Below are 25,495 nucleotides of genomic sequence, written 5' to 3' on the forward strand. Positions count from 1 at the left end.
GAGATTGAATTAATTGTTTTGTTTGAGCGTTTTTGAGCAATCTGTTTGGTTTATGGCATTAATTTGGATTACTGCTCGTCTAGTACCCGTAACCCGGTGATCAAAGATATATATTGTCCTGGGTAGAACCCGTCTATCATCCCACTATATTCTACACCGTCAGCCTTATAGAGGATTTGCAATTATTCGATCTAAATATCATCTTTTCTTTGGACTCACCAGTGCCTGGCTTAATTTCATCTACATGTCAGATTCAATTGTTACGTTCTATGTGGCCATTCGCCACTAACATTACTCTGAGCTATTCACTTCCAATTTACTTAGGGAACGCCCCTCGATTGATATCTTGAACAAGGATGAATCAATTCTACATGGATATGCCCCATTTCCAACTTACCTGTAATATAAAAATTCTTGCTTTTCTCCGTGTTTACCCCGAAAATCCTACCTGGACTTTGGTTGAAGTAGAGACAAAGTTGTGTCGATTATTCTAAAATATCGTCATAGCGAGCTAGAAGCCAATCGAACATAAAAAAAGTAAGCAATGAGTCAGGCACGAAACATGTGACTTTGAATGCCTGAGGCAGATAGATCTAGATCCCGGATAGATCAGATGACCTCATCGCGCCTGAATTAATTGCTAGCTACCCAGAGGATTGAAGCCGTTCCATCTATGTCTTCTGTCAATATTTCGTGACTTGATATTAATGATAGTCGCGGTAATGACCAAAGGAAAAGAAAAGGGTAGATTGGCATGGGAAAAAAAAAAAAAAAAGCTTCAGTTAACCGGCATCGCAATGCAATCAATTGGTTTGGAGATAAGTGATGTATCTCCTCATCAACCCCTCATCTAGAACAGGGAACTCAAGTCCCCCAGGATAACTATGGAGTGCTTGGCTTATGTTGGTGGTGTGAGGGCATATTCTCATATAGCTCCCACCGGGTGAGCCCCTTATGCGCCTTTTCTGCTAACATGGGTTGGAGGGGCTGTAGTCGCGAAGGAGATTTGTCTGTCAGAACATCAACCCACTTTTGGTACGGGATGCCCTCCATAATGGTATCACCGACCAACAACCTGACCAGTTCCATCGAGTCATTCATGTCGATCGAGACTTCACGGTTTGGGGGAACGATATGATATGCGTGACCCAAGGAGGAAACTGAAGCAGCGATGTGCAAAATGGTCGAATATACATAATCAACTGGAACGAATTCTTTCCGCTGATTAGGCAGTAACGGATAGCATCCTATTTCGACGCAAGAGTGGATCAGACGACTGAAGAAGTCGTCTGGATTGCAAACACCTGTTTTACTATAGCCTGTGATGAAGCCCGGTCGATAGACAGCGATGGGGTAGTCGCGGTCTATGAGTCGTCGCAGCATGGCTTCGACGATCCATTGACTTTGTGCGTAGCCGTGATCGTAGGTGAGTGCCTCTAGGTGCTTTGACAGAGGCTCATCCTCGACAATACTCTGGGCCCCAGTGACAAATCCAGTGGGACCAAAGCAGGAGATACTGGAAACATAGTGAACCGCTTTGGGCCGGCCAGTACAGCCCAAACAAAGGAAATTTACCGTGCCATCGACATTAGCAGGGTGATGGATTGAATACGGCTGCGTGTAGTTGACGCGTGCCCCCAGATCAAAGATGACGCTTGCCCAATTGGCAATCTCATTGAATTGATCTGGACCAAGGCTCAAGTAAGAGTCTTCAAGTGTGCTGCACAGAACTAGCAACTTGTCTGCGAACTGATCCTCCCACTGACCGTATTTGGTCATTGCCTGTCTAAGGCGCTGAAAACCAGAATCTGCGATGGCATTTCGTAGAGGGTGAAAAAAGTGTTGAACCTGATAGAAAAAGAGGTGTGTTGAATCAGGATACTTCTCTTTACCCAGCTAATCGCTCAAAGGTTTTAGGGAAACGGTACTCCAAATAAATAGTGTACGACATGGAACTTTGTACGATGCCTAAGAACTGTTTCAATGCTGGGGCATAATGTTCGTTCTGAAATAGGCAAATAATCCACCGCGTTACTCGTTACTCGTTACTGGCTACGGCTTCAGCTTACATATCTGCTCGTACTTACTAGGCTTCTTTACCCCCCAAACCAGGAACCGTCGTTTCCAGCTGAAGGCGTCTTCTTCCCTCAAAACGCTAAAAAGTCCCAATGTGGCGGAGCTGGAAAGAAGTGAGCGATAAAACCCTAGTCCTGAACAAGGGCTTGATTACTCTCAGCTAGCCATGATTTCTCGACATTCATTCAACCTATCTTATGGGCCAAGACCTGACTGCATCTGTCTAGATGTGATGATTCACATTTTTAGGTATACTCAAGGACATGCGTAACTAAATCGAGAAATTGGAATTTTGGTTAGGTGGACTACTATACGCAGCCAAAGCTATGTGCATAGCCTATCACAGTTTAGTTTGCTGCATATGGGCACTGTTTTTGCATACATGGCAAGGCATAACTCTATATGAGTGACAGGTTGAGGGTTGTACAACAGGTGTAATCTTCCTATACTGGACTATTCCTATTGCTCCGTTATTCTCCAACCGATGTTGGGGGGGATCGGTGTGACATGATCTGCAGGGGAAGAGAGACATCTCGGTGTGTGCATTTGTTTTCATTGGCATACGGCATTGACTCTATCTAGTATTGATGCCCTGTATCAAGGAGTTCTGACAGCCTCACTGAACTATTTCCAACCCCGGGCAGCAAACCACTGCTGGGCCTTGATCAGATCCTGCTAGTCCTCTAGCCGGCCCAGTGCCACCGCCATCGCGCGCTTCAATTCTCTAGCCGTGTGATTCTCTGTGGGCTCCGCAAAGTACTTCCCGCCTGTGATTTGAGTGAGCCCAAACATGAGCTTTACATCCAATTCATGGATTCCGTGTGTCTCAAAGGCCTCCCACGATGGTAGCACGGGTTGAAATCGCGACGGTAATCCTGTAGCTTGCTGGAAATCGCCAGCAACCTGGTCGAAGCTGCGTATATCACTGACCCCATGCACAAAGTAGCCATTCCATCTCAAAGTCACCGGATATACTCAACCAGGGAACGTTTTCCTCGCCACCCCAGTACGGTATGCGAAAAGGGCGGAGTCCCTCAGCATCAGGAAAGTGGAGAAATCCACCAAATATGGGTGCGACTTCTTTACCGAGAAAATTCTCCAGGAACCATCCGGCGCCAATGGGGATGATGGATTGGAAAGAATCCAGTTGCTTGGCGTACTGCTCGATCTTGTACTTCACTACTCCATTGGTTAGCACAGGATCAGCTGGAGAAAAGAAATTGATGCAGGGGGACTTACTATCCATCGCCTTCATGTCTACTTTACCACCCGTCGTCTCCGTGCATGGAGGACCTGTGCTGAAGACAAGGTGTTGCACACCGGCCTGGGCTGCCGCGTGAATAATCGTCTTGCCCAGGTCGAACTCGGTTGGTCCATCTGGGTTCGTGAAGACCTTGCAGAAAGTCAGCCTTTCTGAAAGATAAGGTCTACAAGACCAATTGCCGTACCTTGTCGTCCGAGTTGAGGTTCACAAAAGCCCCCCCCCTGACACCCTAGAAAGCAGCCACCATCTCCTCGCGGTTAAATCCATCATTTTGAACTACCTCGGCGCCTTGAGAGGCCAACAATTGACTGGCGTCGGAACCAGGGTTTCGGGTGATGGCACGAACCTGGAATGATGGGTTCTGGAGTAGAGACCGAGCCACGGAGCCTCCCTGGTTACGAGTGGCTCCAAAAACAGCGACGAGGTTGGTGAGAGAGTCCATGGCAAGCAATGGATACGATGGCGCTGAAAGAATAGCTAGAAGGCTTTTGCATACACAAGACTGCTTTTATCTTGTATAGCAGTGGCCCGTGATGTCATCGTCTCACTGACAGACAGCGCTCCACTCATCTCCACACCAACGGATAGTTCCGAGCTGTACGCACGGGTGGTTTGTTGTTCCTGAAGGTTTTTTTTTAGTCGACCCTGCATACCTATACAGTTCATGGAAAATGATACTCAAAATACAGCAGGACAAGTTTATCATGGGGCCAGATAGAGGGGGTCTGTGCATGAAGGAGCTGTGAGACATAATCTAGACTTCGCCAAAAGAAAGATTCCTTATTTCCGGCCTGGGATGAAGCTGAACATTCGGATTTCCAACCAAACTGCTCTTTGCTTTTTTTTTATTTTCCCGAATCAGTCTGGGGTGAAATATACGATTGACTGAGCGATTTACAAAGCCTATTGAAGTCAAACTAGATCAATTTGTGCATGTGTGGGGGATGTATGTTGTCTACCTTTACAGTGGATACTGATATCCGAATAACTTCAATTTGATACATAAATTCGAAATGGCAATCAATCGTTGGGTAACTGAAACTGGAAATATTCTACAGCTTAAGCCAATGGGCCTTGTTTTTAGAAAATGTTGATTGGAACTATCGTTATCAGGTACTGTACCTAGATCTAAAATATCCAATTCCTATCCTAGCAAGGGTATTGTAGACGAATCCATATCAGTAAGTCAACCGACTCCCTGTGCACTACGAATATTCTTGATCTTAACGTTCAATGGAGCCAGACCCTGCCAGACCCCAAATTCCTTCATTTCATGCGGATCAATATTATCAGGCTGCGCCTCGAGATCAAAATTCCAAAGTAGACGGGCAAGGATAAAATGCATGTTGAGATAGGAATTCATTGCACCGAAGATCACATATGCCCAAGGGTGGTAGTCCCCACCCCACAGGTGAGGCAGCCGACGGGCTTTCCAAATGAAAGGGAACTGAGGATATCGGAGATGATGAAGTTGGTCCAGGCGCCTATGTTGACGATGCCATCCGGAGAAGGATAGAAAGCGGTACCCGACCGGTTATGTCGTAGGGCATCGATCATGATACTGGTGTATTCCTGGATAATGGGCCCCTGTTTCTTGATTGCCTGTTCGGAGAAGGCGGGCGCCATGAGTCGGGTCGGGGATGCTCTCGAGTGCTGGCGAAGAGGATATTCTGCGCCGCCCCGGATCCCTGGATATAGACGGCGGGATTCTTCTCAAACGCCATGTCTTCCGTGGTTTTATTCCCAAAGATGGTTTTGCTTGCCGTTGTGGTAATGTATGATAGCTCGTTGGGACTTACTCGAACAACCTCGCCGTATTTCTCGTGGAGACTGGCGATATACTTGCAGCTATCGCCTTTGACCATGTGGTAGATCTAGACGAGTTGAGATGTTGCGTCCAGCTGTAGTTGCGAAGAGGATGGAAGAAGACATTGTAGATCGTGAGAGAGAGGTGGAAGGCAAACCACTGTAAATGTTAGCATTAGCAGGTCTGTTGGAGGAGAATCCATACTAGGCTGCAGATCAGAAGAGCCCATTCAAACAGCTCCATTGTGAGTGGACAATGATGGAAAGAAGTTGGGATCGAATGGAAACCAGGTGGAGTCGTTTATGTACGACAAGAAAAGATGGAGACTTGGGGAGACGCAGTTGCTGGCTGAACTGACCTTCTTCCTCTCCTCCTTTTCTTTCTTCTTTCTTCTACCATCTTCAGCTTCTACATCGACATCTCGACTGCCTTCTAATACCTCGACTAATTGACAACGAGCCACTTCCTACTGATGGAAAGCCCTTGAGCCTGGTGGTTGCTGGTTTATCCCGTACAGGAACTGCTTGTACGTCTCTTTATACCATTTTCTGTCATTGACTGACTGTTCAGCCTTATATCTGGCCCTTCAGGAACTGGGATATACTCCTTGGCACATGTGCGAACCTATCTCCGATCCTCGTCGAATGTACCATCAATGGACCGAAGCGATGAACTGCAGATACTTTGGCAGAGGCAAGCCCTACAACAGAGAGGATTTTGCTCGCCTACATGGCAAATACGATGCCCTTCTCGACATCCCCGCGTGTCTCTTCTGGGACGACTTTCACCGGCTTTACCCAGACACCAAAATAATCCTGCCCTCGCGCTCTGTGGACTCGTGGTACCAGTCAGTTCACAAGACCATAATCGCATGGATGCGAAAACCGTCTCTGAATATCCTCCAGTGGGTGGAGCCTGAGCGGTTGCGACCCGAGATGCTCATGGTCAAGACGGCGTACAAGGTGATCTGTAACAACGACTACGATAGCGATCTTCCTAAGCAACGATACTTGGAGCACAATGCGAGGGTGCGCGCGGGGGTGTCGCTCGACCGGTTCTTAGAGCTGAAGCCGGGCGATGGGTGGGAACCCCTGTGTGCGTTTCTGGAAGTGTCTATACCGGACAAGCCGTACCCCAAGATAAACAATACGAACGAGTTCATCGAGGGCGCGGATCAGGCGGATTCAGAGACATTGGAGAGACTGACCAGACCGGGGTTGATGTTCGCATTGCCAGTGGCGGTGGTTGGGCTGACGATAGTCTGGTGGATGCAGAAGCATTAACTAGCACTTTTGGTCAATACGAGTCTTGAAGAATCAAAGAGGAACTTTGGTTATCGTACGAGTTCATCTACATGCATTAGTGCGATTTCCCTCTGCTCTTAAATTTGGGGTATTGAAGCGACGCAAGGCTGGCTGAAAACTTCCGGATTGTCCGGAGCGAACATACAGAGCTGCAGCCTTGCCCCCATCCTGGTTTCTGACAGCTCGTTGATTTTGAAGCCAATTAACCAGTTGGAGAGACTCGGGACAGCTGCATCCTGTGTGACATGGCTTGGGCTGACTAAATTTGGTGCTTTGTTCAAGACGTTGTGAGCGAAGACTCTGAATCGTCATTCGTATCGATGTCTCTAATGGAATATTTTCTATTTAGATGCATCGCAATTATAGAGACCAACGCCAAACAAGATTTTCTATCCCTTCCATCATATTCGTCCCCAATCTAGCCCTTTCCCCAACCGTACAACATGGGAGTAAGAAAAACAAGCCCAATGATGTCTATGTCTATAGCTTCCCATACCTTGTCGATTACTATGACATTGTGGCGCCCAATTCCAAATCAGTCGACGATGCCTCTTTCTACTGGCGCGTCTACAACGAACTGAAAGCTCTTCGCGCCCCATTCCCTGCTGATCCCTTTATCGTCATGGATGTTGGTACCGGAACTGGTCGCGTTCTTCATGGCCTCGAGGCCAGTGCCATTGAGGCTGGTGCCGACCTAGTCGATACGGAGTTCCTAGGCGTCGACAATGCCCCGCACATGCTAGACAAGGCGCGACAAATCACTACTGGACTGCTCCAGAACCGCGTAAGCTGGGTCCTGGGCTCTGCGCTGGACCTCGAGGCCACCATAGCGGGGCGTGGCGACCTGAAGGTCGGCTTGCTGATCTTCTCCATCGGATCCATCAGTCACCTATCCGAGGACAGACAACCCGAGACATTTCTGGAGGAAGTGTCCAAGATTCTGCGCCCAGGGACGGGTCGGGCCTCTGTGTGGTGTATCGAGAGATGAACCATGGTGGGGAGCTGAAGGGCAAGGCCAAGCATATCCGGTTTAACATGCAGGTGGTCGATCGTAGCGAGGATGAGGAGAAGATCATCGAGGATAACCAAGTGTCGATGAAGATACGGCAGTGGGAAATAGATGAACTGGTGACCATGGTGCCTGAATCAGGACTGCATTTGGTGGAGAGCGTGAGGGGGAAGAACGAGACATTCTATGCGTTGAAGATAGACGAGTAGAGATTGTACAGGGATATTTTTATAACAATATCTTAGAGTGTCTTTTTCTATCCCTTGTCTATCACGTGGCTCTTCGAAGAATGGACGAAGAAATCCTGTCTTCTTCCTCAATTCCTTAGCATCAAGGCACAGAAAGCCTTGACAACTCTGCCGTGTCTATCCCTCTGGCCATCGATTCCAACGATACTCTACTCTAATTCCCTTGAAGTACCTCCAAAATGGTCGCCAACTCATCTAGCAAACAAAAAGCATCGGTGCTGCAGTATGTCTATCAGGTCAGGTCATCGGACGCTTTTGTCCTGGTCGCCATGTGTTTTGCTATGTTTACCGATACATTCATCTATGGCATGGTATGATATTTTCTGATTTACACCAATTCTTCATCAGGGTCAATTGGAGACTCATGCATTTACTAGATTGTCCCTATCCTACCGTATCTCTTGCTTCAGGGAGGGGAAATGTCCGACGATGATGGTATGAGCCTTTCCCACCAGAGCCAGCAACTTGAACACTGACGGCCATCAATTAGTCCAGAAGTGGACCTCGATTCTTCTCGCTACTTATGGCGCTGCTATTCTCATCGGGTCTCGTAAGTATCATGCCTTTGTAGACATTAACAACGGCTAATCCCCAACCCAGCCCTTATAGGGATGGTCAGTGATCGAATACAATCTCGTCGATCTCCATTGCTCATCGGCTTCGTTACAATCGCGCTTTCGACCTCCTTCTTTCTATTCGCTCGATCACCCGTTGTGTTGGTTCTCGCGCGCTTTTTCCAGGGACTCTCTGGTGCGATCATTGGCGTTTTAGGGCTGGCGATGATCGCAGATACTGCTCCACCGGATAAAGTGGGAGGATATATGGCAGTTGGATCTCTTTCATTTGCATGGGGGATGCTATCTGGACCTGCCATTGGGGGTGCTCTGTATGCTGATCGGTTTTCCCTTATATCTCGTACTGTATGGGGTTAACGGTGGGAAACAGATTCGATAAGCTGGGTATCTTTGGGGCTTTTGGCGTGCCTATTATGATGCTTGTGATTGATATAATCCTACGGATACTCATAATCGAGAAGAGTAGGTTACATTCCCATCAATAGGATATGGCGAGATTGCTGACTTTCTTCACAGAAGATGGAAAAGAACAACCTCAGTCTCAGCCAGACGAAGAAGCCCCCCTACTCCGACACGAATCCAGTCAAGAATCACTATCTCTCAAGAATTTTTTCCATCCCCGTCTGATGACCGCAGTGATTATGGAAGTAATTGTGTCTTCGATTCTCACAGGCTTCGAGACGGTACGTCAACTGCCACCCCAGAACTGTAGAAACAGTCAAACTAAACCATTCGAAGACCCTACCACTCTTCACTAGAGAAACATACGGCTGGTCCTCCACCGGCGCAGGCCTAGTATTCCTCCCCTTAACTATCCCCAGCTTCCTCAGCATCCCTCTTAGCAAACACGCCCGTCGCTACGGATGTCGCAAAGTCGTCGCCATCGAACTTATTCTCTCCTTCTTCCCCATCGTTGCCCTCCGCTTCACAGAACCAGACAGCCCCCACAACCAAATCCTCTTCATGGCTTTGCTCACTTTAATCGGTTTCTTCATGACCACCGCCCAGGCCTTCGTCATGACCGAGGTCTCGGATGCGATCCGCGAAATCGAAGTCCTACTTGGCGTTCAATCAGGCAAGAGCAGCGGCATGGGGACGGGGTATGCGTTCTGTAATATGGCAATGGCGACGGGGCAGTTTATCGGTCCTGTTTTGGCGGGATCGACGAAGTTGGGGTTGGGCTGGGGGATGATGGCGTTTATCTTGGGGGGTATAAACTGTGCTGTTGGGCTTTTATCACTGGTTCTTGTATAAATGGATGGATGGTGGACCAAAAGTTCTGGATTGGGCTATGGTCTTGGGAGAGCCATACATGGCCCCGATTCTTGTATATACCGCTATATACTACCTAGTTAATGACCGTGCCGTCGTGATCTGCCCATGAGGGCAGCACGGACGCAAAAAGCAAGAATATAAGAGACAGAAAAGCTTTATAAACAAGTAACAAGAATAGATTATAGACAGTTTATATATAAGATTTGATCCAGATTACTTCGACAATGGGGGCAGCTCACCATCCCACTGAATCTTCATCGTAGTCGGGAAAGGCGAGAAGCTGCTGTGGTCAGCATTCATATACAGTGCGATTCCACCAGGCCCAGAAAGTCTGAACTGTTTACCCTGGGGCCCTGGGCAACGGCGGAGATTGTCCAAACGACCAACGACCTTGAGCATAGTCGTGAGTCCCAGCTTGCAGAGTCCAATACCCAGACACTGGTGCGCTCCAAAGCCAAAGTGCGAGTATGATTTCATGTCACGGTCAAGTTTGACCTTTTCGGGTTCGGGGAAACTGACGGGGTCGTGGGATGCCGAAACCTATGATGCGAGGTAAGTAATTGCGGTTTTATGTTGACAGGTAAGGGTCACCCACCAAGTTGCAGATGATTTCCTGGCCCGCCTTCAGCATGACCTTTTCGCCATTGTCTTCGATAACTGTAGGAGTTGCTACCTGCCGAGGCAGTGCAACGGATGATCGGATTCGAGCTCCTTCCATGAAGCTATGGATAGTCAGTATACATCAGAGGTCAAGGTTCTGCAGGCTTACTATCGCAAAAGGATATCGTCAGCTTCGGGCGTGTCTTCCTTTGCTAAACGGTTTATCTCCGGTAGATGGACTAAGCCCTCATCCGACAGGTAATAGTCAAGGCACTGCGAAAAGAGTTGGGCCTGATTCGCCACCATGCCACCTGCAGTAGGTAGAATATGAGTATACACAATCTCGCTTGGCTCCTTGCCACTCTGTAACAGGTGTTGGATCATGTGCGTGCCGTACGCACTAAGGACGTCGTGACGGTGCAGATGGCTCACCAAGCTGGCGATGAATCCAGTCTTGGCCACGAGTTCAACGTTGGCCATGGTCAGTTGGCCGAGCTGCTGTGCTATCTTTCGAGCGGCCTGGTTGAGTTGAAAAGACTTTGCAATGTCCGCATCATAGAAGATGGAAGTAAAAACAGCGGCCATCATCGTGTACAGCTCAGACTCGGTGAAAATGCCCCTAGGGTTGGATTCGGTTTTGAGAGGCAAAGAGAAAACATTCGCACAGAAGTGGACCTGCGCAAAGTTGGCGACATCGCGAACGATGTCGACTTGGTTGACACCAGCGATCTTATAAGAGTACTGATGCAAAAGCTTCAAAGTAATCTCCTCGTAGAATTTCTTGACCTCAGATTCCCATTGATCCCGGTACAAAGCCAATCTCATCATTTGACGCGACGCAGCGTTGGGTGGCCTGTCCCCAGACAGCATAAAGTCCTTGCCGTAAGGCTGGTCATGATTCTCCATCAAGAATTCAATCTTTTTGCCCCATATGACTTTGAATTTTTCTTGGTCAGTGAGAATTGACACACAAGCGGCGTGAGAGTTGATAAATCGAGGCATGGGTGTGTAACTGGGCCGGTCCCAGCTGTATTTATCGACCTGACCGAGGTCGGTAAGAATCTTCCGGTTCTCAGATGGAATGACAAGAGGGTAGTGCGCGTAGATAGAATCACCCTTAAAGTGGTTAGGGAAAGCCCGGAAGACCAGTTGAGAGAAAACTTGAGTCTGGTCCACACTCGGCTGGAAGTTGATTTCGTTATACGCCCAATTCGTAAGGTGCTTGGGGGTAAAGTCCACCGTGTAAAACCGGTCACCGCGGACCAGAGCAACTGCATCAGAAAGAATGGCTCTTGAGATGGTAAAGTTGGTACAAAGTCCACTTCCAGGAACCAGGGGCTCTTTAGTATCCTCAACGATGACACCTGGATACATCTCCACAAGATCAGGGTGATCGTACAATCTCCTGAGCTGGTCGGCAATGTATGGATCAGGGTTGATCTCCTCGAAAGTCTTGTATGGGGCTAATTTGAAGAAACTTCTAAATTCGTTCAAGGTGGCCAGGTTCCAGGAGCGCGCTTGTTTTATTCCAAGGGCCTCGATACTTTTGAAAATGGTGGGGACATTGGAAGCACCGAATGCACCTGCACAGTCTTCAACACTCTCCTCAAAGATCTTCACAAGGTCATCATCGCTGAAAGACCCGTTTGATTGACGCTGTAGACCGGCAAATGGACGTTCCTGGGGATCGCTCGGTAGCTTCGCCTGCCATTGCCCAAGGCCTATAACAAATTCCTGCAAATTGACCTGACTGGAATCCTTTCCGGAAAATATTTCTTTGTACATATCTTCTGTCCATTTCTGGTCGCGTTGAGAAATGCAAGAGTGCCAGCGATACACAAGGTTGAACTCAGCTGAAACCTGATTTCCTGTAGCTTGGCCAGCGGCTTCACCAAGTATTCCATCCTTGATCTCAGTTCGAGGGTCCAAACTCCAAACGCTGTTCGTTCGGTTCACGTTCAAAATTGTTCGAACATAATCTTTCAGGATTATATTGACATAGAGACCGCCGGTCACTAGACGACCAGTCTGGAACAGGTCATTATCGTATTTTGCATATTCCGTCTCATTCGATTCGTCCGGTTTTGTAAATCTCCCTCCCTCGTTGATCCTCGCCAACTGCTCTACCACATAGTTATGGTAGCGATTGAACATGATCAGTAGGACGCCGACACCCGGAGGGAAACCCATAACGCGGACAGAAGAGAAACAGTCCGCTTTTAGTTTTCCATCTTTGAAAGTTCTTACGGCATCCTGTTCTTTCTGGTTGTTACCGTACAATGGTCCGAGATCCAAATATGATGATGTCGCTGTGGCCGTGGGGTCCTTTTGGTCTGTTTGAAAGATGTCTTGGTTCTCATTAGACATGTAAAAAGCAATGCGTTTTGTAACACACATACCATGGATGATGATAGATGCAACATAAAACAGAACGCTGGATATCTTGTTTGGGTGTTCTTTGAAATCTTTTCGGGCAAGAAGACTGTCGAACAGCGTCTCTGGCTCTGGAAGAGCAGAAGGCTGCATGGTCTTTGGCCGAACTGATCTTGCATAACTGGTGCCTGCGGCGCCGATTTGTGGCCATAGAATGTTCTTGCATGCGGATCAGCAAGGAATTCCCCATAAAGTCTAGGGTACACTTACATTGCCTGAACCATCGGCTTTGCGATACATGTTTTCGCGACCAAGATAGCTGCATAGCCTGTCAGATCAATACCAAGAAATGCTATCAATACCGAGACGTACGAAATTGGTGGATGTTGCAGGTCACCCCACAGTTGGTTTAGGAATGCGTTTGTTAACTCCCTGCCATTACGAGAGGTCGAGGGCAGCCCAGAAGCGAGCTGATATGTGGTTAGAAAACAGATAACCAAGCCACCGATCCGGGGCAAAGGCCGGACGAACCTGAATAACCCGCTCCTGTATATACTTCTTATCATCAGTCGGCTCGCCCGTCGTGGCATTCTTGGTGACTTCCAGTAAAGTCTTGAGATCGCCAAAATCGAAGTGGCCGATGTCATGGGCAATCCCAGTCGTAGTCGGTTGCTTGATATAAGTCCCATCACCGGTTTCAGTAGGCAGGGGTCGTAAGGATGCGGAGACGAGCTGCTCGACTTGAGATGCAGATTTCTCAATTTCGTTGGTGATAGATCCTGTCTTCTCGGCCATTGTGGATCAAGGTATTCCTTGTAGCAAATGAATATAATACAAACGCTAATAAATGTTGAAGATATTAGCATTCAAGCTTGTGAAAAGCCACACAAAAATTGCCAGAAATGAAAAATAACATGGTGCTTTCCAAGGGGAAAAACTGCCTGTCCAAGATTGACAAGCAATACAGAGCTCATTAAGAAACAGAAAGGAAGATTGCCCACCAAGTTGTTCAAGTCAAAATAATCACAAAAAAGATACACGATTATAGAGTACGGATAGTATTGCTCAAGTTGCAAATTTAGGGAGCAGTAGAAATACAGACAAGAAATAATCAACAGAGGACCGGATAAGCAAGCTCATGACGGGCCAACGATGCATAATATAATCGGGGAAAGCCTGGTACATATGTACATCACGAAGGGACAGCCAGACACGAACATGCTGAACTGGCTATGCTTGCACAAATCGTGTCCTTCAGAAATTCGGCATCAATCGAGAGACAATGATTGCCCCACAATCACCCACCGATGGTGGGTGGGTGTGTAATTCTGTCTTGGAGATGAAATTTTAATTCGTTCATGGACCATCATGACGAAAAGACTCACGGCGACTCCGAATCATTGTCCGAACCAGTGTGGAACAAGGCTGTTGGCAATGCAGCTGCGGAATTCAATTAATCGAATTGGAATTTCGCAAGACATCTTAGGCATTGATTAGCCCACATTCCATTGGAGAGATGCCGCAAATGGGCGTGATCGGCTCTGGTCTTCCGTAGACGAGACGCATCCCAAGCCTCTACGGCGTAAAAGCTGCAGGTCGTGCGTGTTTGGCAGCCAGTTATGGAGAATTAATAATGTCTGATTTGACGGCCATTGATAAGATGGTCCATATAATCATATGCCGATGAAAAATAATAATCACAGCCGGGCTCTGGGTTGATCAGCAATAACCTGAAAGCTGAAAGCTCGACACAGATGGTGGGCTCCACGGCTCCATTGATCCATTCAGGCGATAGAATGGAAGTGATAGGATGCGTTAGACCTTAGCCAGTTATTCAGCACTATTGTGATTGGCGATATTGATAGCATTTAACGGACAAGCTAACCGACCAGCTTCCTCTAGTTGGAGGCGCCAAATGTGTGATTGTTCCCGGAGGAAAAACAAATATCAGAAGGCTGGCTGGCTGACATTCTTACCGCATTGAGCAGTAGTCAAAATATTGCGAAGAGCAGATCGGAGAGTAAACACGCGACAAGGCTGACCGACCATTTCCAAATCTCGCGTCAGCTGACACATTTTCAGCTTAGTTGAACAATGCTCTTGTGAATATGTGGTTTGTATTGGATGCCTTGAAACACGATATGGAATAGGGGTCATGTCTTCCTGGTGTTTGTGAGAAGAAGAAAAGAGAGACCCTCGAATGATCGACCGTGTGTGCCTCAGGCAGATGTGATATGTCATGTGATACGTCTTCACAAGCCGAGGCCTGGATCGTTGGGGATTGGGGAGAATATTGGCCTTAATTTTCAGCTTTCGAACCTCAACCATTTTCCTAGTTGCTATTCCGTGGCTTCGGATTATTCTTGAGGGTTGATTCCTATTTTCACGGGTAGATTGCCAGCCTATTCAAAGCGATAGAGGCAATAAGACTATCTCAAGCTCCTAGACCAATGGCGTCAACAAAGATCACCTTGGTCATTGAACCACGGGGTATGCTTGTCGATTAGTTGCAGGAGACTTTTATTTTACTTACACATACTGATAGGAAAACCCATCAAGAAGCTCCCCAAGGAGATTCAGATTGAGCGTGATGCGTCTGTGCAGCAGATATACACGTCCCTTGCTGAGGCCTCCAGTTTTTCTATCCATCGTCTCCGAATTACCAAGGGAAGCGACCGTAGCTTGGTCCCGAATTCGAAGGATACCACCGTTGATGATGCGGGGCTGAAGGACAAGAGCGTGGTCCACGTCAAGGATCTCGGTATGTAACATTATCACCCCGCTCAAACAATTGCATTATGCCCGGGTGGTCTAACACATTGTTTCGTATCCTTCAGGTCCCCAGATCGCCTGGCGCACCGTGTTCATCATCGAATACTTGGGCCCTCTTCTCATTCCCGCACTTTTCCTGTTCCCTCTTCGACCGCTCCTCTACTACAACTTCGACAAGCCTCTTCCCGAGCCCTCTGACCTCCAGCTCCTGGTATGTGGATTATTGACCGTTCACTTCTTGAAGCGCGAGTTCGAGACCGTCTTCATCCACCGCTTCAGCAATGCCACCATGCCAGCCCGCAACATCTTCAAGAACAGCGCGCACTACTGGGTCCTGGCAGGTTTCAACATCGCCTACTGGGTCTTCCGTCCTGATGCCGCCGCAGCAAAAACAACAAACGAAATCAGCCCTGCCCTCTTGTACGGCGGATTGGGCCTGTTCGCCTTCTCGGAACTGGCTAACCTCAACACTCATGTGGTGTTGCGTGGTTTGCGCCGTCCTGGTACCACCGAGCGGGGTATTCCCACTGGCTTTGGATTCGGCCTGGTGACTTGCCCCAACTACATGTTCGAGGTGCTCGCTTGGGTTGGTGTCTACCTTGTGTCTGGCTTGAGCTGGAGTGTCCTGTTCTTTATCGCCGTCGGTGGTGCGCAGATGGCCAGCTGGGCTGCTAAGAAGGAACGTCGCTACCGTAAGGAATTCGGTGACAAGTACAAGCGCAAGAGCTTCGTCATGCTCCCCGGTATTTTCTAGATACGAGGCATGCAAAAAGAAAATCAAACCACTTCCCTGCAATGGAGATGCTCAGTTATATGGCAATCTCATTGAGGGGTAAATGGAAGGTTTGCTGTCCTGAATAGTTATGTACGAGGTACAAGAGGCAGATGAGAGCTCATAGTTATTGAAGGAATTGATGGAATATACACGGTGTCAAGTGATATGGAAGACTGACAGAAACTGCCTATTACAAAGGCAATGTCTAGTTATGATATTAATTATAATCTGGGACGCTGAGACGGCGTGGCCGATATCAAGCGGGCATAAAATCGAAAATATAATGATACTCATTTATACCATAAAAGTTTTAACCAAATCAACCAGATATTGTTGCGTTATAAGATCCCCTGCACCTAAAACACCAACCAGATAAAGAAAAGACTAAAGTCAAGAAGACAAAATCAAGAGCCAGTATACAGACGTGCTAACGTATAGGAGAGGTGCTTGTTTCGATAGCTTATTGATGTGTCAACTTTCTCGCCCAAGAGTTGTAGTACGGTTCGAGCTCCTTCTCGCAGCTCCGCTTGGGATCACTGTCGCATCCTAACAATCGAATGACGAAATCGCCATCCTTGTAGGTTCCATCCACTGCGGCGCCAGGGGAGTCTCTGCTGTAAGCGTTGATGATTCTCTGGGGCACCAACGCCAGCCGGGCCAGAATGGTCGGGTGCCATTGAGCAATATGGTCCTACAAGAGAGCAACTTATTAGCAACACGAAGTTTCAGATCGTTGAAGTGATCCCTCCTACCAAAGCATGAGTCTGTGCCTTTGCAAAGTTATACTGGCGGAACAAAGGATCGAACCAGAGATCGAGGAAGAACCGTGCAAACTCGCCCTGCTTGATCACAAAGCTGCCGGAGCTCAGATCCTCACTGTCTGTACTAAGGATCAAATCGATGTCATGGGCTTTCAAATGCGAAAAGGTCTTGATGATGCTGTCCGGTGGCACGACGGCAACATCCTTGAGCATCACAGACTCGAGACGACTTTTATCAAGAAGTTGGGACTTGAGAGACTGGCTCGTGTCCATTATCAAGGCGTGAGGGCTGAGATGGAAGAACCATGTCGAGTGAGAATGAACTCCCATAGCATGACGAACAGCAGGGACCAAGGCCCAGCTGCGCGGGGAATTGCCTATGGCAGTTGCGTAGTCGTCCACGTTCGCAAAGAAGTTGGTATAGCCTGTTGAAAAAGCGAGTTAATTAGATTAACATGCCAATCGCGAATTTCAAAGCCAGAATTGGTTCGCATACCATGTCGTTTAGCATAGTCTTCTCTGTTCCTGACGATCTTCTGGATGTAGTTGTCACTCAAAGCCGCACGGTCTAGAACGGTCACAATGACAACACTCGAGGTTCCAGCGGGTACTGCAATGGATGTCGTATTCGACGAGAAAAAGTGTGATAGAAGGAAGAAGATTGTGAGGATCGCAAACCCTAGGACTGCGACCGTCTTCAATTGTTGGCGGCGTTGATACGAGAGGCGGGATGATGAACGAGCATAAGGATGAGCATGAGGGCTCTTCCGTGGAGGGAGAGCAAACTGCATGATGCGAAAATTCGGCCCCCAGCGGTGTAATGCTGGGCGACTGAGATGATGATGAGAAACCTGTCGATCAGGACATAATTGTCGAACTGGTGGTACAACGACAAGCAGAACTAATGTTGGTCTGCCGGCGTTTTTGGTTCTGGCCCGTTGCGGCCGAATCCGGAAATGAACGGCGGATCAATTGTAGTCCCGGTGTACGAGAACGCTCAGTTGGAGAGCATTACATTGATTGAACTGATGAGGATTTGTCATTGCTCTGGATATGGAGTGCTAGACAGGCCGTGGTGATGGAAAGGAGAAATGTGTGAAGAAGAGCAGTAGAGTGAAGCAGCTGGAGCTGGATTACAATAAGATCAAAGACTGGCAAAAAGTGACACTGAAAGTATAAATACACCGAATACTTTAATTATGCAAATCCAAAGAAATCAATCGCAACCATGTAGAAGTATTTGTTGTTCCGCCATGTTCTCCAGGAGATCAACCACGCTGCAAGTGAAAATCGCGTCAACCGTCGTCGTCGGAATAATAATACAGACGCCCATCCGATTCGTATCGGTATTCAGGAATAAATCGATTGCCTGAGTAGGCCTGATGAGTGGCTCTCTAGTACAGTTTGTCGTTGTAGATAGGTTTTGTTGCGTCCCTGATGTTGGTATGCGCCTCGATGTCCGTCTTGATCTGTGCCTCCTTCTGCTTCACCCACTCCTCGAAAGTAGGAGGCTCCGGGAGTCCTAGGCGTTTTCTTTCTTGTTTGAATTGTTCCTGAATTTTCGGGGTTTGCATGATCTTCCATCTCAGTTCCCACCCGAAGATACCAATCTCCTTGATACGTCCTGGTCGGTCGTCCAGGAGGTAGTTGTCGAGACCACCCGCCTTCCAGATTGTTCGCAGGGCCTTGCGTGTGACTTTTATATACAGATGTTCTCCCAATGCTTCACTCCACAACTTCTTCCGTCGGACATTGGGCTTCCAGAATCGTCGGGTCTTGCCTTCGTTTCGTCCCTGGGAGATCTTGTTTCCGAACTGGATCATAGCACCTCCGTACAATCCAGAGTTCGACTGCTTGAAGACGTAATTCGGTCCATGAGGGTAGGCAGGGATATAATCTGGCAGCTGCTTGGTCTTCTGAGCGGCCGGTGTCGTGGAGAACGAACGTTTGGAGGATGCTAACGAAAGGCCGCGAAAGGCCGCAGAGAGCGAGGAGGGGAAAGACATGGCGGATCGGGTTTGTAGGCCGGCCATTGTGTTCGATTAAATGGTGATGGAAATATGGACCATCACAGGGGAGGCCAATTGATAGCAACAACAACGATGCTCCAGAGCCACGATGCGAGGTGGAAATCCCCAAGTGAAGCTGGGTCGGGAAAGAATTTGGGGCGGCTGACCGCCTTGGCCACGGGCGGCTCTGATTGCTCGATCTCCTGGCCTGCGCGCATGAATTTCGGCCAGAGGCATCACTTGGTCAGGACAGAATCATCGACGACTGCTTTGCTCTTCTTGTCATTGTGCTTTCTTGCGGATCACGTACCTGCTGACGATAATCTTCTACATCTCCTATTCTCCCTAATTTCAATTCCGATCTAAATTTCCTTTTCTGTGGCTCCCAAGTGAGGCCCAAAACCCCTTCACCATGGTCCAAATCAGTGAAGTGAAGGGCAATTCGCGCGAGAACCGCACGGCAGCGCACACGCATATCAAGGGTCTTGGATTACGCTCGGATGGTACGGCAGAGACTTCTGGTGATGGCTTTGTTGGGCAAGCGTCTGCCCGTGAGGTACGCGATGTTTTTGATGATTCGTTCGTTCTTGCGATGTGAGGGTTATTCTAACACAGCTTCTGCAATAGGCGTCTGGTGTTGTGGTGGACTTGATCAAAGCAAAGAAGATGGCTGGACGTGCTGTGTTACTTGCCGGTGGCCCTGGAACCGGAAAGACTGCTCTTGCTCTTGCTGTGTCGCAGGAGCTGGGTACTAAGGTTCCGTTCTGTCCGATCGTTGGCAGTGAAATCTACTCTGCTGAGGTCAAGAAGACTGAGGCGCTGATGGAGAACTTCCGGAGAGCAATCGGTATGCTGCGTTCTTTTTTTTTTTCGGGCTAAAGGAGCGTTGCTTTGACTAACCCATCTAGGTCTGCGAGTGCGTGAAACCAAGGAAGTGTACGAGGGTGAAGTCACAGAGCTCACTCCCGAGGAGACTGAGAACCCCCTGGGAGGATACGGACGAACGATCAGCCATTTGATTATCGGATTGAAGTCGGCCAAGGGTACCAAGAAGCTACGCCTCGACCCCAGTATCTACGAAGCCATCCAAAAGGAGCGTGTCACAGTTGGAGATGTCATCTACATTGAAGCCAACACTGGAGCTTGCAAGCGAGTCGGCCGATCCGATGCATATGCGACCGAATTCGATCTCGAGGCGGAGGAATACGTCCCCGTTCCCAAGGGAGAAGTCCACAAGAAGAAGGAAATCGTGCAGGACGTGACACTACACGATTTGGACATGGCAAACGCTCGGCCGCAGGGTGGACAAGATGTTATGAGTATGATGGGACAGCTGATGAAGCCCAAGAAGACTGAAATTACGGACAAGTTGCGTCAAGAAATTAACAAGGTGGTCAACCGCTACATTGACCAAGGTGTCGCAGAGCTTGTTCCCGGTGTTCTTTTTATCGATGAGGTATGATGACGGCGTACTGTATAAAGTCGTAAGCTCTAACATGACTCTTAGGTTCACATGCTCGATATCGAGTGCTTCACATACCTCAATCGGGCCCTTGAATCAACAATCTCCCCCATTGTCATCCTGGCCTCGAATCGCGGCAACACCGTCATCCGTGGTACCGACGACATCACTGCTGCCCACGGCATTCCCCCGGATCTTCTCGCCCGTCTCCTCATCATCCCTACCCACCCTTACTCGCCAGACGAGATCAAGACCATCATCCGGTTGCGCGCAAAGACTGAAAGCATCAACATCACCGATCCTGCCTTGGAGAAGGTCGCAGAGCACGGCAGCAAGGTCAGCTTGCGGTACGCCCTGCAGCTGCTGACCCCAGCAAGTATCCTCGCCCGTGTCAATGGACGACCGGGAGGAATCGAAGAAGCCGATGTGGCGGAATGTGAGGACCTCTTCCTCGATGCCAGAAGAAGCGCCGCGATTGTCAGCCAGGACAGCGGAAAATTCTTGCTGTGAGAAGAGTATATGACGAGGGGTGTTCTATCAGGGTATGGGTAAATCTAAAAGAAAAAAGAAAACCAAATCATGTATACCACGTCTGATATGCAAGTGTGTTTCACGTCCGGGATAGGCGAATATTTTCAATAAACCGTTTTACGTTAATGTCAATTATTGTACTACTTCAGCTTTGAGCAGCAGGAATATTTTGAATAACAGCATTGTTTCCAATGCCAGCGTATCTAATATCACATCGAATATAGAGTGGCAAGAAAGAGCATATCCACCTGTCTCGGCACTTGCATATATGAGTACCACATGGGGACCTCTTCCATCATTCAACCACGTTCAGCTCCAGAATACAGTAAGAAAAACTACGAGACAAGAATAAAATCACCTATCACATATACTCAATACCACCAAATAAAGATAGAATCGACCTGCAAAGCACAAAGAAAGATGAAACCTCGGCCGTTATCACGTGCGGGTCCATGCGCATCATCATCATCGGTCGGCCTGTCAGCCGTCTTCTCTCCCCTTCCATTGCTTCACCCATTCTAGCTGTCTTTTGCGTCTTTTTTTATCGTCATTTTTTTCGCCGATACACCGTCTGCTTTGCAGCCGAGAATTATTCCCTGTTGTCTATATAATCTCGGGCCTCGAGCGCCACGCAGACAGCAGGATACACCGCTACCACCTCGAGATAAGGTGGAATCGTCGATCATCTACATACATCTACGCAACACCTCGCTTTGATAAATCACAAACACCGCCATGTCTAATCCCCTAGACACCGATGCCGGCTCGGAGTTGTTCAGCAGCTATGAGACCGAGCTGAAGCTAGTACAGGCCGACCTGAACCAGAAGCTGGACCAGATCGCAGAGGCGAGCGGGGAGCAAAGGAAGACAGCCATCCGGCAAGCCGAGAGGTCCGCGGAGGAAGCCCAGGAACTGGTTCGTTGTTCTCTTCACTTACTGAATGAATTAACCGTGGTCGTTTCTTTCTAACATGATGGATAATAGGTGGACCAAATGCGGATGGAGAAGGGGAACATTCCCTCGGCGGCGCGATCAAAAGTCAACATTCGCTTCCGTAACTATCTTAGCGACCTTGACGAGTCTAAACGCAAGCTCAAATCCCTAGCCGACGACCGCAAGGCGCTCTTCGGTGATCGCTACACGGACGATCCGCAGGACGAACACCTGGAACAGAGACAGCAGCTTCTATCCGGTACGGAGCGGCTGGAGCGTAGCTCCTCCCGGTTGCAGGAGAGTCAACGGATTGCGCTCGAGACCGAGGATATCGGCCGGAACACGTTGGCTGATTTGGCTGTCCAGCGGGGGACTATTGAGCATGCTCGTGCGGGGCTGCATCAGAGCGAGGGCTATGTCGATACTAGTATCAAGACACTGAGGGGAATGGCCCGTAGGTAATGACGCCTTCAAAGCTTTGTGGGGACTTGAGATGATCAATTGCTAATGATGTTTACAATATAGGATGGCTACGAATCGCATAATTACGATTGCGATTATTACTGTTCTGGTGTTGTTGATTTTTGCCGTTATCTACAGCAAGTTCCATTGAGCGTTGGGTCTAGCAGGCGTTACAGGATATTAATTCCGTTCTTTCTTTTACATTAATTTTTACATGTGAACGACATATCGTGTCGAATTGCGAGTCCTACGAACCCTTGTATGATAGAATCCATCGAGTTTAATCAACCGACATGACAACTCATCAATCAACGATAGTATTCTGGGGTATCATAGAACAGAACCAATAATAAATAGATATAGACACCAATGCCCCAATGCCCCAATGCTTCAATTCCCATGCAAATCAATCAATCAATTCATAATCCGCATCGCCCCAAACGCAACGTTAACAACCACACCAACGAACACAGCCAACCCCTTCCGCCAACTCCACACACCTTCCTCCCTCCTCAACCACATCGCACACCCAATAGGCCAAAAGAAGCCCATCACAGCCCCCCAAAGCATATCATCCATAGCTCCTCGAGACCCCGCCCCAAACCCACCGTCATCGTCAGCAAACGATGCCCCGCCCCCACCTCCACCCCCACCCATCATCGCCGCCGGGGTCGCGGACCCTTCATCTAACCACCGATCTTCGAGATCGCGCAGCTCCGCACCCGAGGGCATGGTATCCGGCGTTCGGGAGGCGGATAGCACGGCCATGAATTGGGACCGGAGGGCTGTTACCTCTGCGGCTGTGAACCCCGCTGTGAGGAGACGGTCGAAACCGCGCGGCGCGGGTGTCGTGGTGGGAGGCTGCTGCTGTTGTTGCTGTCCCTGCTGCTGCTGCTGCTGATCGCTGGATTCATCTTGCGAGTCCGACGACTCCTGTTGCTGCTGCTGCTGCAGGAGCGTCGAGGAGATGGCCGCTTCAGCATCGAGATCGGCATCCGATAAAACAATATCACCGATCGAGCAATGAATGTAGAGACGAGGTTTATCTCGAACGGGTTCCTTGCCCTTTCCCTTTCCATTACTGCTTTCTCGATCCCCATCGTTTATAGGGCACGGTGATCGTGCTGGTGATGGGGGCAGTTTCAAGGACACAGTGAGCGGGTTGGCATCTTCCAGACCACGTCCGGCGTAGATCAGGCGGAGGCGATGTGCAGAGAGATTGGAAGGGAGGCGACCGCGGATTAATTGTTTCAGCCCTGCGGCGGTTGTGATTTCGGGACAGGGGATGTCCAGAAGAAGGTCTGATATTGATGCGGAGAAGCGTACTGTGAGTAGGAGAGGGTCGGCTGCGTCGGTCGTGGGATCGGGGGTTAAGAAGGGAGATGTCATGGCTGATGAGTTTAGTACTGGCTATTTAGTCAAGGGGTATGTTCAATGAGGGGAGTATATGGAGGGAAAGTGAGGAATCGTCGATGTTGAGCTGTGTCATCCGGCACTGCTCCTGTCTTGGTGATGCGATAACAGATCGACCGCTGCTCCATAACGCCGATATGCGTTATCGGGTTTCCCGAAATGTGCTCACGTGATATCAAGTATTCCGCGGCCTTCTTGGAGGCCTATTATTGACTACAGGGCTGAATACTGCACAGCAGATCATTTTAAAGAGTGGTATTTGTCATAATAGTATTCTAGGTATCATTCTACATATCTGCCAATGCATTTGACTGGTTTATACAAAGTAAATGCAAGCGTCCCAAGAGCTTGCGTTCCCCGTCTGTCGGGAAACTATTCCGCTGTGAAAGACAGAATTCACCCTCAAAAAATGCCACAGCAAACGAAGCCAATTCTAAATAAGCCCACTGGCAAAGCAAGTCTTCGCTGCTTTGTGTCATCTTCGTAGAAAAAGGGTCGAGGGCCATATGATATCGCTATCCAGCCCAATGGCTGGGGTAAAAGGAAAACAAAGTCGTTGAATGAGTGTATCTCAAAAAACTGGGCATTGATAGCCCGGGAATCAATCGAACGAATTCAAAAACATGGTATGAGTTTATCCGGAATGGGAACCTTCCCACAAGAACGCCGTCCGATGCACCGATAAAAACCCTTAAAAGACGCAAAACGAGATCATGACTGACGAATTATACCATGAAGGATTCACCGCATCCGCATGATTCCTCTGTAGATAACATGTTAGTCATCGCATTCAAAAAAGAACTCTTCGAAAGTAAAAAACTTACTGATGTTGGGGTTTCGGAAAACAAATCGTTGGCTGAGCTTGTCCGAGTGCCAGTCCATCTCACTGCCAATGATACTGAACAAAGCTTTGCTGTCAATCAAAACCTTGACGCCATCCTGTTCCACCACCTCATCAAAGGTACCCGGCTTTTCGACGAATTCCAAATGGTAAGCAAGGCCGGAGCAACCGCGGTTCTTCACACCGACTCGGATCAACTTAGGTTCGGGCTGGGAGAGTAGTTTGCGAAGTTGTTCAATGGCGACTGGTGTCAACTTCATAGCCGCCTTGCGTGGGCGCAGTTTCCGGCGAGGCTTCTCTGTGGGTTTGGTAGCCGAGGCGGTGGAGGCAGGCTTTGGTTTTTGCGACACATTCTCGCTGGCAGCGGTGTTTAGTGGTGTCTCTGATGGCTGGGGCTTTTGCTTTTGTGTAGGCTCAGGGGCGGGAGGAAAATCAGCAGCGATGGAAGAACCGAAATTGCCGGTGGATCGGGGAGGAGGGAAGGACGTCGGTAAAGAGTGAGGACGGTAAGCCGTAGCGGTCTGCATGTCTCGCTTGGAGGAGCGGTATACGTTTCCGTGTGATGAAAAGGCACGGACAGCCTGAAAGGATTGTCCACTGCATTGCTTGCTGCTCACAAATCTGAGGATTGTGGCGGATGATGTCACCGGGTGGTGAGCAGCCCTACAGAACGACATGATGCAGAGAATGTAAGATGCAATAGATGATTGCTCGAGTAGAAAGAAGATGGGATATTATTATAAGTTCATGAGAACTAACGTGGATGGTTGACAGTAGGAGGGATGGATGGTGAGAGTGAGAGTTTGGATGGAGAAAAGCATCGAAGTCGAAGTCGGGGAGTTTTGAGTCTGTTTGGAGGCGGAAGTCGGTTATTTGGGGCGGGAGGCAGGGAGCCAATCAGCGCACAGGCGTTTCTACACAACGGACAATGGCGCCACTCTCAGCTGATGTTGAGTCAGAGTGGGCAGATGATGTGATTCGCCGGTGAGGATTTATTCTCTGCAT

At 48.7% G+C, this 25,495-nt stretch overlaps 14 protein-coding genes across 14 annotated transcripts; 6 read left to right on the forward strand and 8 right to left on the reverse strand.

Moving 5' to 3' along the window:
- Positions 1-882: 882 nt before the first annotated feature.
- ASPWEDRAFT_102867 (uncharacterized protein) lies at positions 883-1,779 on the reverse strand (the record flags this gene model as incomplete). The annotated part of the gene is made up of 1 exon (XM_040827516.1): positions 883-1,779. One exon carries the CDS (start codon positions 1,777-1,779, stop codon positions 883-885), a length of 897 nt encoding a protein of 298 aa, XP_040694325.1.
- A 786-nt stretch (positions 1,780-2,565) lies between these two features.
- Positions 2,566-3,782, reverse strand: ASPWEDRAFT_178497 (uncharacterized protein; the record flags this gene model as incomplete). Its single annotated transcript, XM_040831759.1, has 5 exons — positions 2,566-2,957; positions 3,007-3,255; positions 3,316-3,469; positions 3,525-3,569; positions 3,621-3,782. The coding sequence occupies 5 exons, from the start codon at positions 3,780-3,782 to the stop codon at positions 2,752-2,754; spliced, it is 816 nt and encodes a 271-aa protein (XP_040694326.1). The 3' UTR covers positions 2,566-2,751.
- Positions 3,783-4,714: 932 nt separating this feature from the next.
- Positions 4,715-5,509, reverse strand: ASPWEDRAFT_178498 (uncharacterized protein; the record flags this gene model as incomplete). The annotated part of the gene is made up of 3 exons (XM_040831760.1): positions 5,352-5,509; positions 5,041-5,306; positions 4,715-4,993 (listed from the first exon to the last, which is right to left on the reverse strand). The coding sequence occupies exons 2-3, from the start codon at positions 5,203-5,205 to the stop codon at positions 4,715-4,717; spliced, it is 444 nt and encodes a 147-aa protein (XP_040694327.1). The 5' UTR covers positions 5,206-5,306; positions 5,352-5,509.
- ASPWEDRAFT_226450 (sulfotransferase family protein) lies at positions 5,346-6,615 on the forward strand. The gene is made up of 2 exons (XM_040832365.1): positions 5,346-5,673; positions 5,718-6,615. Exon 2 carries the CDS (start codon positions 5,762-5,764, stop codon positions 6,428-6,430), a length of 669 nt encoding a protein of 222 aa, XP_040694328.1. The 5' UTR covers positions 5,346-5,673; positions 5,718-5,761; the 3' UTR covers positions 6,431-6,615.
- Positions 6,585-7,781, forward strand: ASPWEDRAFT_225587 (class I SAM-dependent methyltransferase). Its single transcript, XM_040832350.1, has 2 exons — positions 6,585-6,738; positions 6,801-7,781. The coding sequence occupies exon 2, from the start codon at positions 6,801-6,803 to the stop codon at positions 7,437-7,439; it is 639 nt and encodes a 212-aa protein (XP_040694329.1). The 5' UTR covers positions 6,585-6,738; the 3' UTR covers positions 7,440-7,781.
- Positions 7,782-7,977: 196 nt separating this feature from the next.
- ASPWEDRAFT_22816 (MFS transporter) lies at positions 7,978-9,537 on the forward strand (the record flags this gene model as incomplete). Its single annotated transcript, XM_040832392.1, has 7 exons — positions 7,978-8,019; positions 8,086-8,143; positions 8,199-8,258; positions 8,309-8,594; positions 8,654-8,745; positions 8,800-8,966; positions 9,022-9,537. 7 exons carry the CDS (start codon positions 7,978-7,980, stop codon positions 9,535-9,537), a joined length of 1,221 nt encoding a protein of 406 aa, XP_040694330.1.
- A 234-nt stretch (positions 9,538-9,771) lies between these two features.
- Positions 9,772-13,326, reverse strand: ASPWEDRAFT_22817 (peroxidase/cytochrome P450 family protein; the record flags this gene model as incomplete). The annotated part of the gene is made up of 6 exons (XM_040832393.1): positions 9,772-10,098; positions 10,154-10,280; positions 10,328-12,750; positions 12,802-12,859; positions 12,904-13,001; positions 13,063-13,326. The coding sequence occupies 6 exons, from the start codon at positions 13,324-13,326 to the stop codon at positions 9,772-9,774; spliced, it is 3,297 nt and encodes a 1,098-aa protein (XP_040694331.1).
- A 1,655-nt stretch (positions 13,327-14,981) lies between these two features.
- ASPWEDRAFT_22818 (trans-2-enoyl-CoA reductase (NADPH) TSC13) lies at positions 14,982-16,057 on the forward strand (the record flags this gene model as incomplete). Its single annotated transcript, XM_040832394.1, has 3 exons — positions 14,982-15,021; positions 15,077-15,292; positions 15,369-16,057. The coding sequence occupies 3 exons, from the start codon at positions 14,982-14,984 to the stop codon at positions 16,055-16,057; spliced, it is 945 nt and encodes a 314-aa protein (XP_040694332.1).
- A 481-nt stretch (positions 16,058-16,538) lies between these two features.
- On the reverse strand, positions 16,539-17,630 carry ASPWEDRAFT_166723 (putative alpha-1,6-mannosyltransferase subunit; the record flags this gene model as incomplete). Its single annotated transcript, XM_040830038.1, has 3 exons — positions 16,539-16,769; positions 16,831-17,264; positions 17,336-17,630. 3 exons carry the CDS (start codon positions 17,628-17,630, stop codon positions 16,539-16,541), a joined length of 960 nt encoding a protein of 319 aa, XP_040694333.1.
- Positions 17,631-17,789: 159 nt separating this feature from the next.
- Positions 17,790-18,959, reverse strand: ASPWEDRAFT_34104 (mitochondrial 54S ribosomal protein bL28m). Its single transcript, XM_040833923.1, has one exon. It carries the CDS (start codon positions 18,870-18,872, stop codon positions 18,234-18,236), a length of 639 nt encoding a protein of 212 aa, XP_040694334.1. The 5' UTR covers positions 18,873-18,959; the 3' UTR covers positions 17,790-18,233.
- Positions 18,960-19,260: 301 nt separating this feature from the next.
- Positions 19,261-20,820, forward strand: rvb1 (RuvB family ATP-dependent DNA helicase pontin; the record flags this gene model as incomplete). The annotated part of the gene is made up of 4 exons (XM_040832395.1): positions 19,261-19,404; positions 19,476-19,695; positions 19,757-20,304; positions 20,356-20,820. The coding sequence occupies 4 exons, from the start codon at positions 19,261-19,263 to the stop codon at positions 20,818-20,820; spliced, it is 1,377 nt and encodes a 458-aa protein (XP_040694335.1).
- A 756-nt stretch (positions 20,821-21,576) lies between these two features.
- On the forward strand, positions 21,577-22,236 carry ASPWEDRAFT_100155 (v-SNARE protein VTI1; the record flags this gene model as incomplete). The annotated part of the gene is made up of 2 exons (XM_040827282.1): positions 21,577-21,756; positions 21,826-22,236. The coding sequence occupies 2 exons, from the start codon at positions 21,577-21,579 to the stop codon at positions 22,234-22,236; spliced, it is 591 nt and encodes a 196-aa protein (XP_040694336.1).
- Positions 22,237-22,656: 420 nt separating this feature from the next.
- Positions 22,657-23,730, reverse strand: ASPWEDRAFT_123825 (DSC3 family protein; the record flags this gene model as incomplete). The annotated part of the gene is made up of 1 exon (XM_040829179.1): positions 22,657-23,730. A coding segment is annotated over exon 1 (969 nt), but the record flags the coding sequence as incomplete, so codon positions are not given.
- A 152-nt stretch (positions 23,731-23,882) lies between these two features.
- On the reverse strand, positions 23,883-25,271 carry isa1 (Fe-binding Fe/S cluster assembly protein ISA1). Its single transcript, XM_040833924.1, has 2 exons — positions 24,474-25,271; positions 23,883-24,412 (listed from the first exon to the last, which is right to left on the reverse strand). The coding sequence occupies exons 1-2, from the start codon at positions 25,165-25,167 to the stop codon at positions 24,375-24,377; spliced, it is 732 nt and encodes a 243-aa protein (XP_040694338.1). The 5' UTR covers positions 25,168-25,271; the 3' UTR covers positions 23,883-24,374.
- Between the last annotated feature and the right edge of the window lie 224 nt (positions 25,272-25,495).

This window comes from Aspergillus wentii, assembly GCF_001890725.1.
Source record: "Aspergillus wentii DTO 134E9 unplaced genomic scaffold ASPWEscaffold_1, whole genome shotgun sequence".
Taxonomy (NCBI): domain Eukaryota; kingdom Fungi; phylum Ascomycota; class Eurotiomycetes; order Eurotiales; family Aspergillaceae; genus Aspergillus; species Aspergillus wentii.